General features: G+C 26.8%; 1 protein-coding gene across 1 annotated transcript in view; it reads left to right on the top strand.

Annotated features, from left to right (window-relative positions):
- LOC111641832 (solute carrier family 2, facilitated glucose transporter member 1-like) overlaps positions 1–5,610 on the top strand; it is a 9,234-nt gene extending 3,624 nt beyond the window's left edge. Inside the window, exons 2-10 of the mRNA XM_023388068.1 lie at positions 1,690–1,788; positions 1,857–2,142; positions 2,217–2,387; positions 2,870–2,977; positions 3,051–3,238; positions 3,313–3,525; positions 3,607–3,682; positions 3,829–3,956; positions 4,032–5,610. Coding sequence (XP_023243836.1) covers positions 1,690–1,788; positions 1,857–2,142; positions 2,217–2,387; positions 2,870–2,977; positions 3,051–3,238; positions 3,313–3,525; positions 3,607–3,682; positions 3,829–3,956; positions 4,032–4,175 — 1,413 coding nt within the window. The 3' untranslated portion in view covers positions 4,176–5,610. The remainder of the gene's footprint in view (positions 1–1,689; positions 1,789–1,856; positions 2,143–2,216; positions 2,388–2,869; positions 2,978–3,050; positions 3,239–3,312; positions 3,526–3,606; positions 3,683–3,828; positions 3,957–4,031) is intronic.
- Positions 5,611–12,703: the final 7,093 nt, after the last annotated feature.

The raw sequence follows: 12,703 nt of genomic DNA, 5'->3' as shown, positions 1-12,703 counted from the left end.
TGTTTATTTATTTTTTAATTGAAATTTCTATTACACGCTTCAAATTTCAAGCATTATTTATATAAATTGAAATTTTATAAGCGTGTCTTAGTTAATTTTAATAGTTTTTTCGTTATCTTTTTTCCTATTTTAACGACATTCCGAACGTCAAGTATAACAGACATTGTTAGAGATGATTTTTCAGTTTCTCAAGGTTATCAGTTAAGAGAATGCAACAGTAATTCCATTCCTACTAAACCTGAATTTTAATAATTAAATTCTGAATGAAAATTTAAATTTTTTAAAAAATAATTTTCCTCCTTCGAGATACTCCTAAATAGGAATGTTTTTATTTATAAATGAATGCCAAGTTCTAGAATTAAATAAATAAACTGTAGTAAATGTGTGCATTCTTCTCACTTGCTGTATATAGATGCAGGGTTGATACATTTCTTGGTATAATTTTAGTATTCTGAGAAGTGCCCAGCAGCATGCTGTCCCACTTCAACTATTGAAACTTAATTCTCTGCATAAAAAATAGGCCAATGTGGCCACATATCAGAATATCAGAAAATACTACAAGAAAGGAAAATAACGAGTTTGAAACTTGAGCAACTTTAATTGTAGAGAACTGGAAATTTTTTTTTTATAAATTATCTTGTTTAAATATCTTGTTGAGTAATAAAAATTTAAATACTAATGTCTTATTTTGAAATGAATTCATTAAATTTTAAATAATTAAATGCTTATTTTTAGACCGTTAAACTTAAGAACATTAAATTAGTTAAAATATTAAAACACACTCATTATCTGACATTTATTTACATTATTAAACTGAATCTATTTTTATTGTCATCTTTATTTCTTTAAAGAACAACTTTTATTTAGCAAATTAAATGCCTATTAAATTTCACATACTTAAAAATAAATAATTCTTGTTAAAATTCATTTCTATGGTTAAGTTTTCTAGATATTCCAAATAAAATGTCAGAATTTATGGGAATCTCAATATATTTCTGGCCTTAGGACATGTACTTGATTTATTGAGATTAAAAGAAAAATATGATCTTAATTTAGATCTTGACTGTACAAATATTTTTGGACATCAGAAGTTGCTTTATCACTTGATGACATCTGCATTAACATAAGTTTTTTTGACAATTTTTGTTTAAAGTTTTCCTTTTAAATCATTTCTTTACAAATTTTTAAAATTTTCCATAGTTAATTATTAACATTTTCTCCAAATAGTTTTTATATTTTAATAAATGTATTTCAGGTTTGCAATAGTTATATGAACTGGTTATAATGACTATAATTTCATAAAATACTTTATTTCCTAATCTGGTTTTCCTTCTATAATTTTATTTTTCTTGGATGGTTCTGCTGCATTACTTTCAAGTATTGCAGGGAAGCATCTTGCCAAAGTAACTGTTTCCTGGAAGTAAACAGGTTCCTTGATGTACCATTTGGCAGTGTTGTATCTTGTCATGAATATGGAGCATTTATGGAAGGGTGAATAATGGAATAAAACTTATTTGCATTATTTTAAAACTTAGATTTGAGTGTTTTTTGTATTTATCCTATACATATAAAAGATTAAAATTGTCAATAAAGTGTTAATTGTTTCAAATCAGACTTTGACTTCATATATTCTAGATTTAAAGTTCCATGTAATATTTGATGTTTAACACTTTTTAAATTCTATTTCAGGGTTTGACTAGCCACTTAGTTTTTGCCATTGCAGCTGCTGCATTGGGTTCTTCATTCCAGCATGGTTATAATACAGGTGTTGTCAATGCTCCAGAAAAAGTAAGTTATATTTTAATTTGATATTGTGTTTTTAGTGAATTTTTCTAACAAGTCTTCTATATAATTAGTTGGTTCAAGAATTCATCAATGAAACATATTCAGCAAGATTTGGAGAGAGAGCAGATAAACAAACTATAACAATAATTTATTCTATTATGGTCTCCATTTTCTGCGTGGGTGGAATGGCGGGTGCTCTAATGACTGCATATATAGCAGAGAAATTTGGAAGAAAGAAGGGCTTGCTGTTAAATAATGTGTTTGTTTTTATTGCTGCTGCTTTTATGGGATTTTCCAAGTTGTGCAGATCATATGAAATGCTCATTTTCGGTCGTTTTTTTATTGGTCTTAATTCTGGTATGATATTCAAAATTCAAAATCTACTCAGAGTGGAGATAACAGAATTTTTGAATGTAAATTTTTGCACATAGGTTTGAATGCCGGTCTTGCTCCAATGTATTTAACAGAAATAGCTCCTTTGCATCTGAGAGGTGCGGTTGGTACAATTTATCAGCTAGTGGTTACCATTTCAATTCTTGTATCACAGGTTCTTGGATTACCTGAGATTCTTGGAACATCAGATAGATGGCCATTTTTATTTGGTAAGAATTTTTTTAATTATTTATTTTGATTAGTTATTCTGCTGTAACTAATTATTTTTGGAATGTTCTACAATGACTGATTAAATTATATTTTTAGATATTCTAAAATGAGACAAATCTTATGCTATATATTGTGGGCATCACAGAAAATTTTCCAAGGATATAAAGATTGGAGACAAATAATTTAGTTTTTTTACATAAGTAGATTACAGAATACCACTTTGCATCCCAGCATGGTTGAGGGTATAAGGTTACATCTCAATCACTTTTGACCATAATTTGTGAAATTTTTTACTCAATTATGGTAGGGGCAAGCACCTCATATGCCCCTTCTGTGGATACCCATGCTATATATCATATCATTAAATGTTAAATATTTAAATATTAACTGAACATAATGTTCATCAGTTAAACCAGTTCTTTAGATAATTCTTTATCTTCTTAACATCTTTAAGGAATTAATAGGGATATTTTCCTTCTAGCTATGACAATAGTACCAGCAATCTTCATGCTTGTCACAATGCCACTTTGTCCTGAATCCCCAAAATATATACTCATCACGCAAGGAAGGGATGTTGCCGCACAAAAATGTAATTATTGAGTAATATAAACTTTGAATTATTGAAAGAATTGTTATAAAATTTATTTTGAATTATCTTTTAGCTTTAACTTGGCTAAGAGGTACAATTGAAGTACATGATGAGATGGATGAAATGAGAGCAGAATACGAATCTATGAAATTAGTTCCAAAGGTAACACTGTATGAGATGTGGCATAACCCGAGTCTTCGCCAACCACTCTTTATAGCGGTTGCTGTGATGTTATCGCAACAATTATCTGGTATTAATGCTGTAAGTATAAAAATTTCTTAAAAACAAATTTATATTTAATTTTTAAATTCATATCTAATAAAACTGTGTTGCAGATTATTTTCTTTTCTACTGGAATATTTGGTGATGCTGGATTGAAAGAAGATGAAGCACTCTATGCTACTTTAGGTATGGGTAGTATCAATGTAGTGATGACAATAGTTTCACTAATTCTCGTGGAAAAGTCTGGAAGACGTACACTTCATCTTGTTGGCTTAGCAGGAATGTGTATCTCAACTATTTTATTAACGCTCTGCCTGAAACTAAAGGTAACTAACTGGTTGCATTTTGTTAACCTGAATACATTTCTAAGTTTTTTTCATTGATTTATATAACTTTTTTATATTTAGGATGAAGCACACTGGTTATCATATTTCAGCATAGTATTGGTTATTTTCTTTGTGATTATGTTTGCTACTGGACCTGGTAAGTAAAGTTTGCCATCTAATTTTAAATTTTAATATCTAGAGAGGAATAAATTTATAAAAATCACAATAAAACTATTTCACAATATATGTAAGATCTAGTAATAGTAGTATTGTATATAAACTAATAAATACAAATTTTTGTAGGTTCAATTCCTTGGTTTCTTGTAACTGAATTGTTTGGCCATGGAGCTAGACCAATTGCAACTAGTATTGCTGTTGCAGTTAACTGGAGTGCTAATTTTATTGTTGGTCTTTGCTTTCTACCATTAAAGGTATTATTCTTTATAAAATAAAATTAAAACAATTTTTCCACTTCAAAGATATAATTCATTCCTTTTTATTATTAGAATTTGATAGGAGAATATATCTTCCTCATCTTCTCGGCACTTCTGGTGGTGTTTTTGATCTTCACATATAAGAAAGTTCCTGAAACAAAGAATAAGACTGCTGAAGAGATTGCTGCATTATTTCGTCAAAAGGCCTATCAATGAGTTATAAACACTAATATTGTGATGTGTGTATAAACAAGCAATAGTGATAGAAAAAACATATATATAAATGCACATTATAGTGGGAGGGGAAACTGGGGATCGTTTAAGATGGACCATGGACTTTGAATTATTTCAACAAATTACCTTTTAATGTGATGCAATAAGTTCCATTTCATGCAGCCACGAGACAAATATCAGCAAGTTTTACATTCAACGGCTGCATAATATACCACAGGGTACAGGACTGTCTGTGGGTATGACCAGATACGTATATGCCATATCTTAAGTGACATTAGCTTTGCGCATACCGTCCTGTATTGGACACGCTAACGGAAACTGTGCCTCGCCCGTGACTTGTATGTTCATACATTCACGTTGTTTAGGGTGCTTGTCACTGTGTGAATATAGAATATGTAAATAAGTGGAAAAAGTATATATTATACAAAGTTTCTAAAGGCATATACCCTGCAAAAATAGAAAAATTATATCAAGAAAATTTTAGAGAGATTTTGTAATCCAAGCACAAGGGTAACAATTAAATTTAAAAACCTATTTATATTTTAAAAATTACAGATTTCTGTAAATAAGATATTTAAATGAATATATATATATATATATATATATACAAAGTCATACCTGCTGCGTATTGATGTATTCCTGGTAATAATTTTAGGCAGCTGAAATTTAGAATTATACAATTTATTTTTATCATTTAAAATTTTTTGTAGTTTATTATACTTGAGCTTTAGTCATGCAATTGTTTGTAATTTATATTTATTGAAATTTGATCACTTCAAAATTGTTTAATACTTGTTTAGTAAACTGTTTTTTATTTAAGTATTTGTTGATAACTATATTAAAATCAAAATTCCGGACGAACGTCTGGAGCCATATACCACTGTCCAATCCATAATCTGTTAATAATGACATAGCGATTTAGAATTTTAATTGGTGCTTTGAACAATAATAATCAGAATTCTGGGATAAAAATTCCACTACTTACTAGAATTGTATGTTTATTGTGGATATGTTCATTTTAGCCATTCCATAAATTGTATATTAGAAAAATACTTTAATTATTAGTGAATCTACATGAACAATATTTTCTTCCTGGTTAAACAATGTAATTTGAGACTGTATGATTTTAAAGCCTAAAAGGGTGTTTGCCAAATAAGCTACCATTTCATATCAACTAGATCTGTTGTAATTCATCATTGTAAATAGTGTAACATAAATATCATTGATAGTAATATGGAGTGCTCTTTTCATCTTGTGGAGTTTGCTGTTTTAGTTTATCTTCAATAATGTCAGAAATAAGAAGAGCCAAAATTTTACCTTCCTTTATATGGCTGTTGGAAACTGTTCGTACAATTGAGAATGAATGTAAAAACAATGTAAATTGAAAGAATAAAGTGAACATATTCGGTGATAGTAATCTGTGTATTTAATAATTTTGTATAGCAGGTAAGTATTTAAATCTTGAAGCTATTTGGATGATCATCCTTCTAATTTTAATGACACTTGCAACATTAAAAGATAGCTAAATTTAAACTAGCTGAGCCCAGATCACTAAATATTTAGTCATCAAGACCCTGTCATTCTGATATAGAATATCTAAATTTATAATCTTGTAATTCAAGTTTTTCCCCCTTATGTAAATTTGAGCACTTATTTGATTGAAAATACAACAAAAATTTAGAGCACATCTTGTAAATGTGCTGATTATTGTTTTAACACTTAATCTTTACTGTTTATACTAATACTGTTTTCAAATTAACTTTGCTATTTAGCATTGTCTTGAAATTTTAAACATGCAATATGTAATATCCCTTGCAGCTATGACTTAAATTATATCTAAACAATTGTAGTTGCAATAAATTTGTCTCCAACTTACCAAAGCAAAATTTTTTAATGATAATTTGGTATTAAATTGGGTTAAATGTAACTGTTGTAACACTCAATATAATTTTAGAACTGAAATCAAATGTGTTAAAATTGCAGAACATGAATAGCAAGTTATTCCAATTAAATAAGGTGAAATTTTATTGCCATAGCAGTTTTCTATTTTAAATTAGAACATGATCACACCCCCCCTAATGTTTGCTGTATTCATGTAGATTCTGTGTTGTTTTAGTTCAATTTTCCTGTATTATAGGTTTCTCTGCCTTTTGCATAATTTCAAATTTGCTTTAATTTTTTTAGTTTTTAATAATTAGAAGAAATTACTTCAAATTTAAGAATATGAAAATTTGCCAATTAATACATTATATTATATGTATTTTTTTCAAAAACAAAGTATTGAAAAGATGTGCATTTTTTTTTTTAGAAAAATCTTTTGATTGGCTAAAGTTTGAATGTGCAGTATTCAAGAATTAATACTATATACTTGAAACAAAGTATTCAATGAGTACCTTATTAACCAAGTACCTTTAAAAGATTAATCAAACTGAAAGCAAACAAAAATTTAACAAATTTTTTTCTTGACAAAAAGATTTGTTTTTGTCAGATTTATCAATTGAGAGAGATATTATCCTACTGATATATAGAAGAGGAATATTCTTGACATGCACCTGTTTCTTGTTATACAATTCTATAAATTGCAAATGAAAGACTTATTGTAAATATGGGCAATTTTTACAGTAATTTTATCAATAGAAAAATAAATTTGGTTGATAATGTCTAACTTTTTTTGGATCAAAATTTGTTTTAAACACATTCACCTTTTGATGATCAGATTTTTTTCTCCTTTAATACAATTGCTAATGAAATTAATTTGGATAATATTTTTTATCACATGAAATTAGCACAATATTGCAATAAGTTCCAGTTTCTGAATTCAGAAATTAACAGCAATTAAATTACAACAAAAGAATTATTTATTCCTTGAAATTCAATTAGATTTATTTTAAATTTATTTACATTCAGAAACCTTATTTAAAGAATGATGATTCAGAAATCTTATTTAAAGAAAATTACTAAATGATATACAAAAATAATTGCTAATCCTAGAGTGACCTTAATCTTGCAAAATGTTTTAACATAATACATTATTCATTGTGCATACATAAGAAGAAATCTACTTGAAGCAATGTCTCTGTAATCTTTCTGTAGTAGTAAACTTTTATTTACATATGTTCTAATGATTTTATTGCTACTTTTGAGTTATAAACTTCAATTTGTGTGTATTTTGCAAGTGTTCTGCATTTGTATTTGTCATAAAAAATCGTGATTATTTAGCAGCATATTAATGATGATATCAATTCAAAGGAAAATATATCTGCTGGAAAGATACTAGTTTAATAATAATACTCAAAGCATCTTTCTGTCATGCATACACCTAGACTAATGACTAATGGGTCAATCTACAAATATTGAGTGAATATACAAAATAGTGTATTTGTGTTGTGTACAACACTCATTTCTGTTTTTAACTTTTGTAGTATGGTATAAAATAAAAATATGTTGGGAGGGGGACAATTTGCTGGTACAAAAATATTGGGGAGATAGGTATCAATCTATTTGGGCTAGACTGGACATATGCACTTAGATATCAAGTATCATTTGCATGTATTCTTTTGCTCATCCTTTTCTCTCACCAGCCCAAAAACAGAATTTTAAAATTACAACAGTATTTTATTAAAGCAGGATTACCTTATAAACTTTTGAAAAATGAATAAATTTCCATTTTGAGAATTGATTACTAATATGTAAAAACATTAATGGAATTTTATAATTAATATATAAGTTTGCTTCTATGTAATTTATTATAATTAAAATTTTCTTATAAAATAGATAATGGATCTAAAAAATAATTAATAAAAACTTATAAATCAGTAATGGATAATTCAGTACAATTGTTTTTATTTTTGAAATGTCAATTATTTAATGTAACAATTTGTATGAAATTTATTTTTAAAAAAATCCAAAGATTATGTAAAAACCCATTTAAATAAAATTTATTAAATTATACTAATTACATATTTTTAATTGTCAATGTTGAAAACAATAATACACAATGTTTAACTAAGTAAACCCATGTTCACTTTGCAAAGTTTTATTGGGCTCAGAAAAAGGATTACTCAGATCAGTAGTCTCATCAGTTTAAAATTTATATTGAGTCAAATGCATTAAAATCAAGGAAAAAACAAAAAGAGTTTATGATTCAAACAGGTGTGACCTTGCCTCAGCTTCTAAGTTTTCACAACTGCCATCTGCTTCTGAAATATCCAACCAAAAAACTATGAAAAGTCTATGGGAAAATTTGTAACTTTTGTACATTCTATCAGAAGTGACTTTTCCCACGTTTTTTGATTTTTGTGTCATCCTCACATTGAGCCAATGCTGATACATAACATCATGCATAAAATGATATGTAACTTGTACAGATTTAAACAAATTTAATATGCTTTTGCTAGCCATTAAAAATTAAGACAGTCAATCAAAATGTGGAAATGTCAGAATAAATATAATGAAAAGCGAATTAATTTATAAAAAATAATGAGCATTTTTGTGTAGTTAACTACATACTGGTTGCTTAGTTGCCTTACATTGCCGCTTCTTGTTTATAATATTTTGCAAAGAATATTTTGTTTATCTACTAGTAGACTGAATAACAACCTATTCATTTTTTTTATCAAGATACTAAATAATATGATATGTTATTTCTATTAAGATTATGAAATTGGAAAATGAGAACACAAAAATACTAACAAAGTCACTTCAGTTAAACAAAAATTTACTATAACATGAAAGAACTGTAAGGTCTTAAATCCATGATTGCTGAATGAGAAAAAGATGAAATATTTAACATAAAAAAGATTTTAAAATAAACACGTCATTTAAAATTTATATATATAATGAATATATTGTCACAATTCAACAAATCTTTAGACAACATATTAAACTTAAGTAGGAAGTTTTATTGTTTGAATTTCCCTGACCAAACTCATTCATAGTCAAGGATATTTAATTCAATACACAAAAGAAAAGTAAGAAAATTGCTTTCACATTTGTAATTCTATCGAGTTTCGTGTTACATTACATGTGTAATTTTATTAATAAGATTCAATGTTAATTCTATTGTTTTAATACTATTTTCTGTATATTTTTCATTTATTATTATTATTTTTTGTTTTTTCAAATGCAAAATCTCAATTCATGTTTTTTAAGTCTTTAATCTGTAAATTTAAAAAGTTACAAGAATTTTTTTTAATAACAGTAAGAAATGACTACTATAAAAATCAGAAAGTGAGAACAGAAATTTTCAATCATTTGATAAATGTTTGTGATGCTATTATAGTAACAATTGCATGCTATATCAGTAATGACGTATGTTGTCATGAAAATGTTAATAATTATAGTTTAGCTTATTCATTCATTTGAATGTTATTGCATTATGTAATTACATCAATTAGTATCTATCAAACGATATTTAAGCAGTTTTATCCTTTATGTAATTTAATTTGTCATAATGTAAATGCAAAACTGGAAATATATAATGAAAAAACTTATTTTAAAAAATAAATAATAATAATAATAATAATTTTGCTATAAATTTAGAGTGATTTAATAAGAATGGTATAAATTATTTAAACATTACAACATCTATGTTATTAAAATCATATTAAATGAAAATATATGTTATGTGCAATCATATCTGTGTAAACTGAACTTTCATGGTACCAAATATTTTTTCTGGTTTGGCATTTTAAACAGGTTCTTTTAACAGTGAAAATCGCTGCATTCTGAGGAATTTTTCCCATTTAGGCATGTTTCCGTCTTATTAAAGTTATGTTTTGGACAAGTTTTACCATATATATTTATTACAATAAACACTTATTAAAAATCATCTATCAACAGTCTTTTTTCTATGTCTTTTTTGTCTTTTTTTTAATTGTATCCAGAATTACCTAGCAGCCTACAATAGTGGCAGCTAGGTGACTATGGCAGGAGCTGACATATCCAGAACAGACTACCATAATAAAATTCCTGGGATTTTTTGACTGCCCAGGTTCCTAGAGTGATACATTGAAGCCTTAACTACCTTGGCCATCTGGCTGTGATAATCAGAAGTCACAAATTTATGGCGTTTAAAAATATACTGGAATTAGTTGATATTCAATCTATTTTTACTAATGACAAGGATGTCGATGTATGAAAATTTTTTATAGTTTTGAAACATGGCTTATCTAAAAATTGCTAATTCACTTATGAATTCTCATTATTTTAAAAGAATTTCAATAAATTATGTATTCAATATTAATTATTGGACCAGATATAACAAATACTGCTAAACTAATCCTAAGTAATCTTAATAATAATGTCAATACAAAATAAAATCAAATTCTAATGCAGATTTTGCACTCAGATATTTAATATATAAATACTTTGATTCAATTAATTAATGATTAATGTGATTTACATGATTTATCATGTAAATCACATTAATCATTAATTAATTGACAGTTTCACAGCATACAGCAACATACTCATTATAGTGAGTATGAGTAGTGATAATCTTCGTTACATTGATTCCACAATTACTGCTACGAATAATACAATTAAGAACTCCAAATTTTAAGCAAAAAAAACTGTATGCAGTATTGCATTTATTATGAGAAGTAAGCCAAAAATTAATATTAATTGAAAACAATATTTGTCAAATTAGACTAGTATAGAATATTATAGAATACTAATATTTCAAATATTTCTGTATACAGTATTTTGTAATTATATATATAAAATTACTGTACATGTTTCTTACATGTTTATTTAGTAAGAAAATAAAAAAAACTAGAATGTGTAGCATTGCACATAACACAGAATATAGTTTCACAGAGACCAAACTCTCCATGTAACTAGAAATTACTGTCATATGTCAATTGTAGCACTGTAAAACTAGGCCATATACATAATATTATGCAAAATTTTAAATAAATTAATTTACTAATTAAATAAATATGACATGTACAAACTTTTTAACACTCAAATTTGATCACTGATGACTAAATTTTTTTCAATTTTCATAAGTTAGTTGAATTTTACAAATGAGTACAACTATTTAAAATATTTGTTCCTTGTTAGAAAAAAAAATTTTAACTGCAAAATTTTATAAATTTAAAATTATTTAACTGTCAAAATAATTATTTATAAAATGATACAGAAATTAAAAACTTATTTCAAAATTTTGTTTGTTGTTCCCACAGTTTTAAACTTTTTCTGTTCTCTAAGCATGTAGATGGCCTCTATTTTTCCATGACAGTCATGAATTCAGCAAGGCCCATAATGGAACAGCTTGATGATAGACAGGACCCAATATATATGAACAGACTGCTCATGAAAAATTCCTGAGAATTCTGACCTAGACATGAATCCAGGTCTCCAAAGTAGTAGGCTGATATCTTCAAACTACCTTGGACATCCAGCCAACATTTGGAATTATGTTTTTAAAAAAAAATGTAGAATAAACAAGCAGTTATTTATTGTGACTTTGTCACAATGCCAGGCTGCAATTTTTAATCATTTTTTAAATTTATTTAATTTAAAATATATGCTCACCACCTCAAATTAGTAGTGTCTTGCCCCTGTACTACATCATACTTTTCCTGTTAGCAACAGAGTTGTGGCAACCATCTAACTCCTTTTGGGAAAAATTTTTGAATTGAAATAAAGTGACTTCTGGTGTAAACCTGAAGTTAGCATATAGTTAATTGGGGCCTCCTTCCCCCTAAGTTTTCCACAGTTGGTCTTGACTTTCATCTATCTAACTGTGTTCTCAAGATTAACAAAGGACAGACAAACAAACAACAATGAGAATTTATAGATCTATAATTTTTTCAAATTGCAGCCCAACAACAACCTTTAATCTAGTACTGTAATTAATTATAAAGAGTGTTTTTTTATTATATTCTGATCATTCAAGTCTTTTCCAAAATAAGTATGTAAAATAACTTGTTTACATCTAAAATCTGTTATTAAATTGTTTGAGAACAATATAATAAAATTACTTTTTTGGTACTTATATTGTTAGAATAAAAATATATATTAATTGTTTTTAAATATAAACAAGAAAAGTGAGTATGAGACAGTCACAGTGGAAAGGAGTGAACACATCTGATCACTATCTTTGTGTAATTTAACTGCATATTATAGAATATAGATGAAGTATATTTAACTATTAATGTGAGCATATTAACGTTTTATATCCAATATAATACTTAAACAGTAAATAAAAACATCTGGATTAATTGCAGTCTTAAGTCTTCATCTGTTTGAATATCGGAATTAGAACACTTAAGACGCCAAGGTACTCAAATTACAAATTTAAGTTGTTTAATTATATTATTTTTGACCCAGGTAATTAATAAAAATAAAACTCTTTTTAATGAAATATGAAGTTAAAAAACAAAAATTTTATTTATAAACTAATAAAATTTTATATTTAAATTTGTTAAAAGAATTTTCTGATTATAAACAGTCTGAAATAAATTATATTATGTGTTTTAAAATTTATTTTGTAATTAAAAAAG

This window comes from Centruroides sculpturatus, unplaced genomic scaffold (genome assembly GCF_000671375.1).
Source record: "Centruroides sculpturatus isolate CEXI.00-Female unplaced genomic scaffold, Cexi_2.0 scaffold1318, whole genome shotgun sequence".
NCBI classification, from domain to species: Eukaryota; Metazoa; Arthropoda; class Arachnida; order Scorpiones; family Buthidae; genus Centruroides; species Centruroides sculpturatus.
The sequence above is the reverse complement of the archived record's forward strand: the minus strand, read 5'-3'. Positions and strand labels throughout refer to the sequence as shown.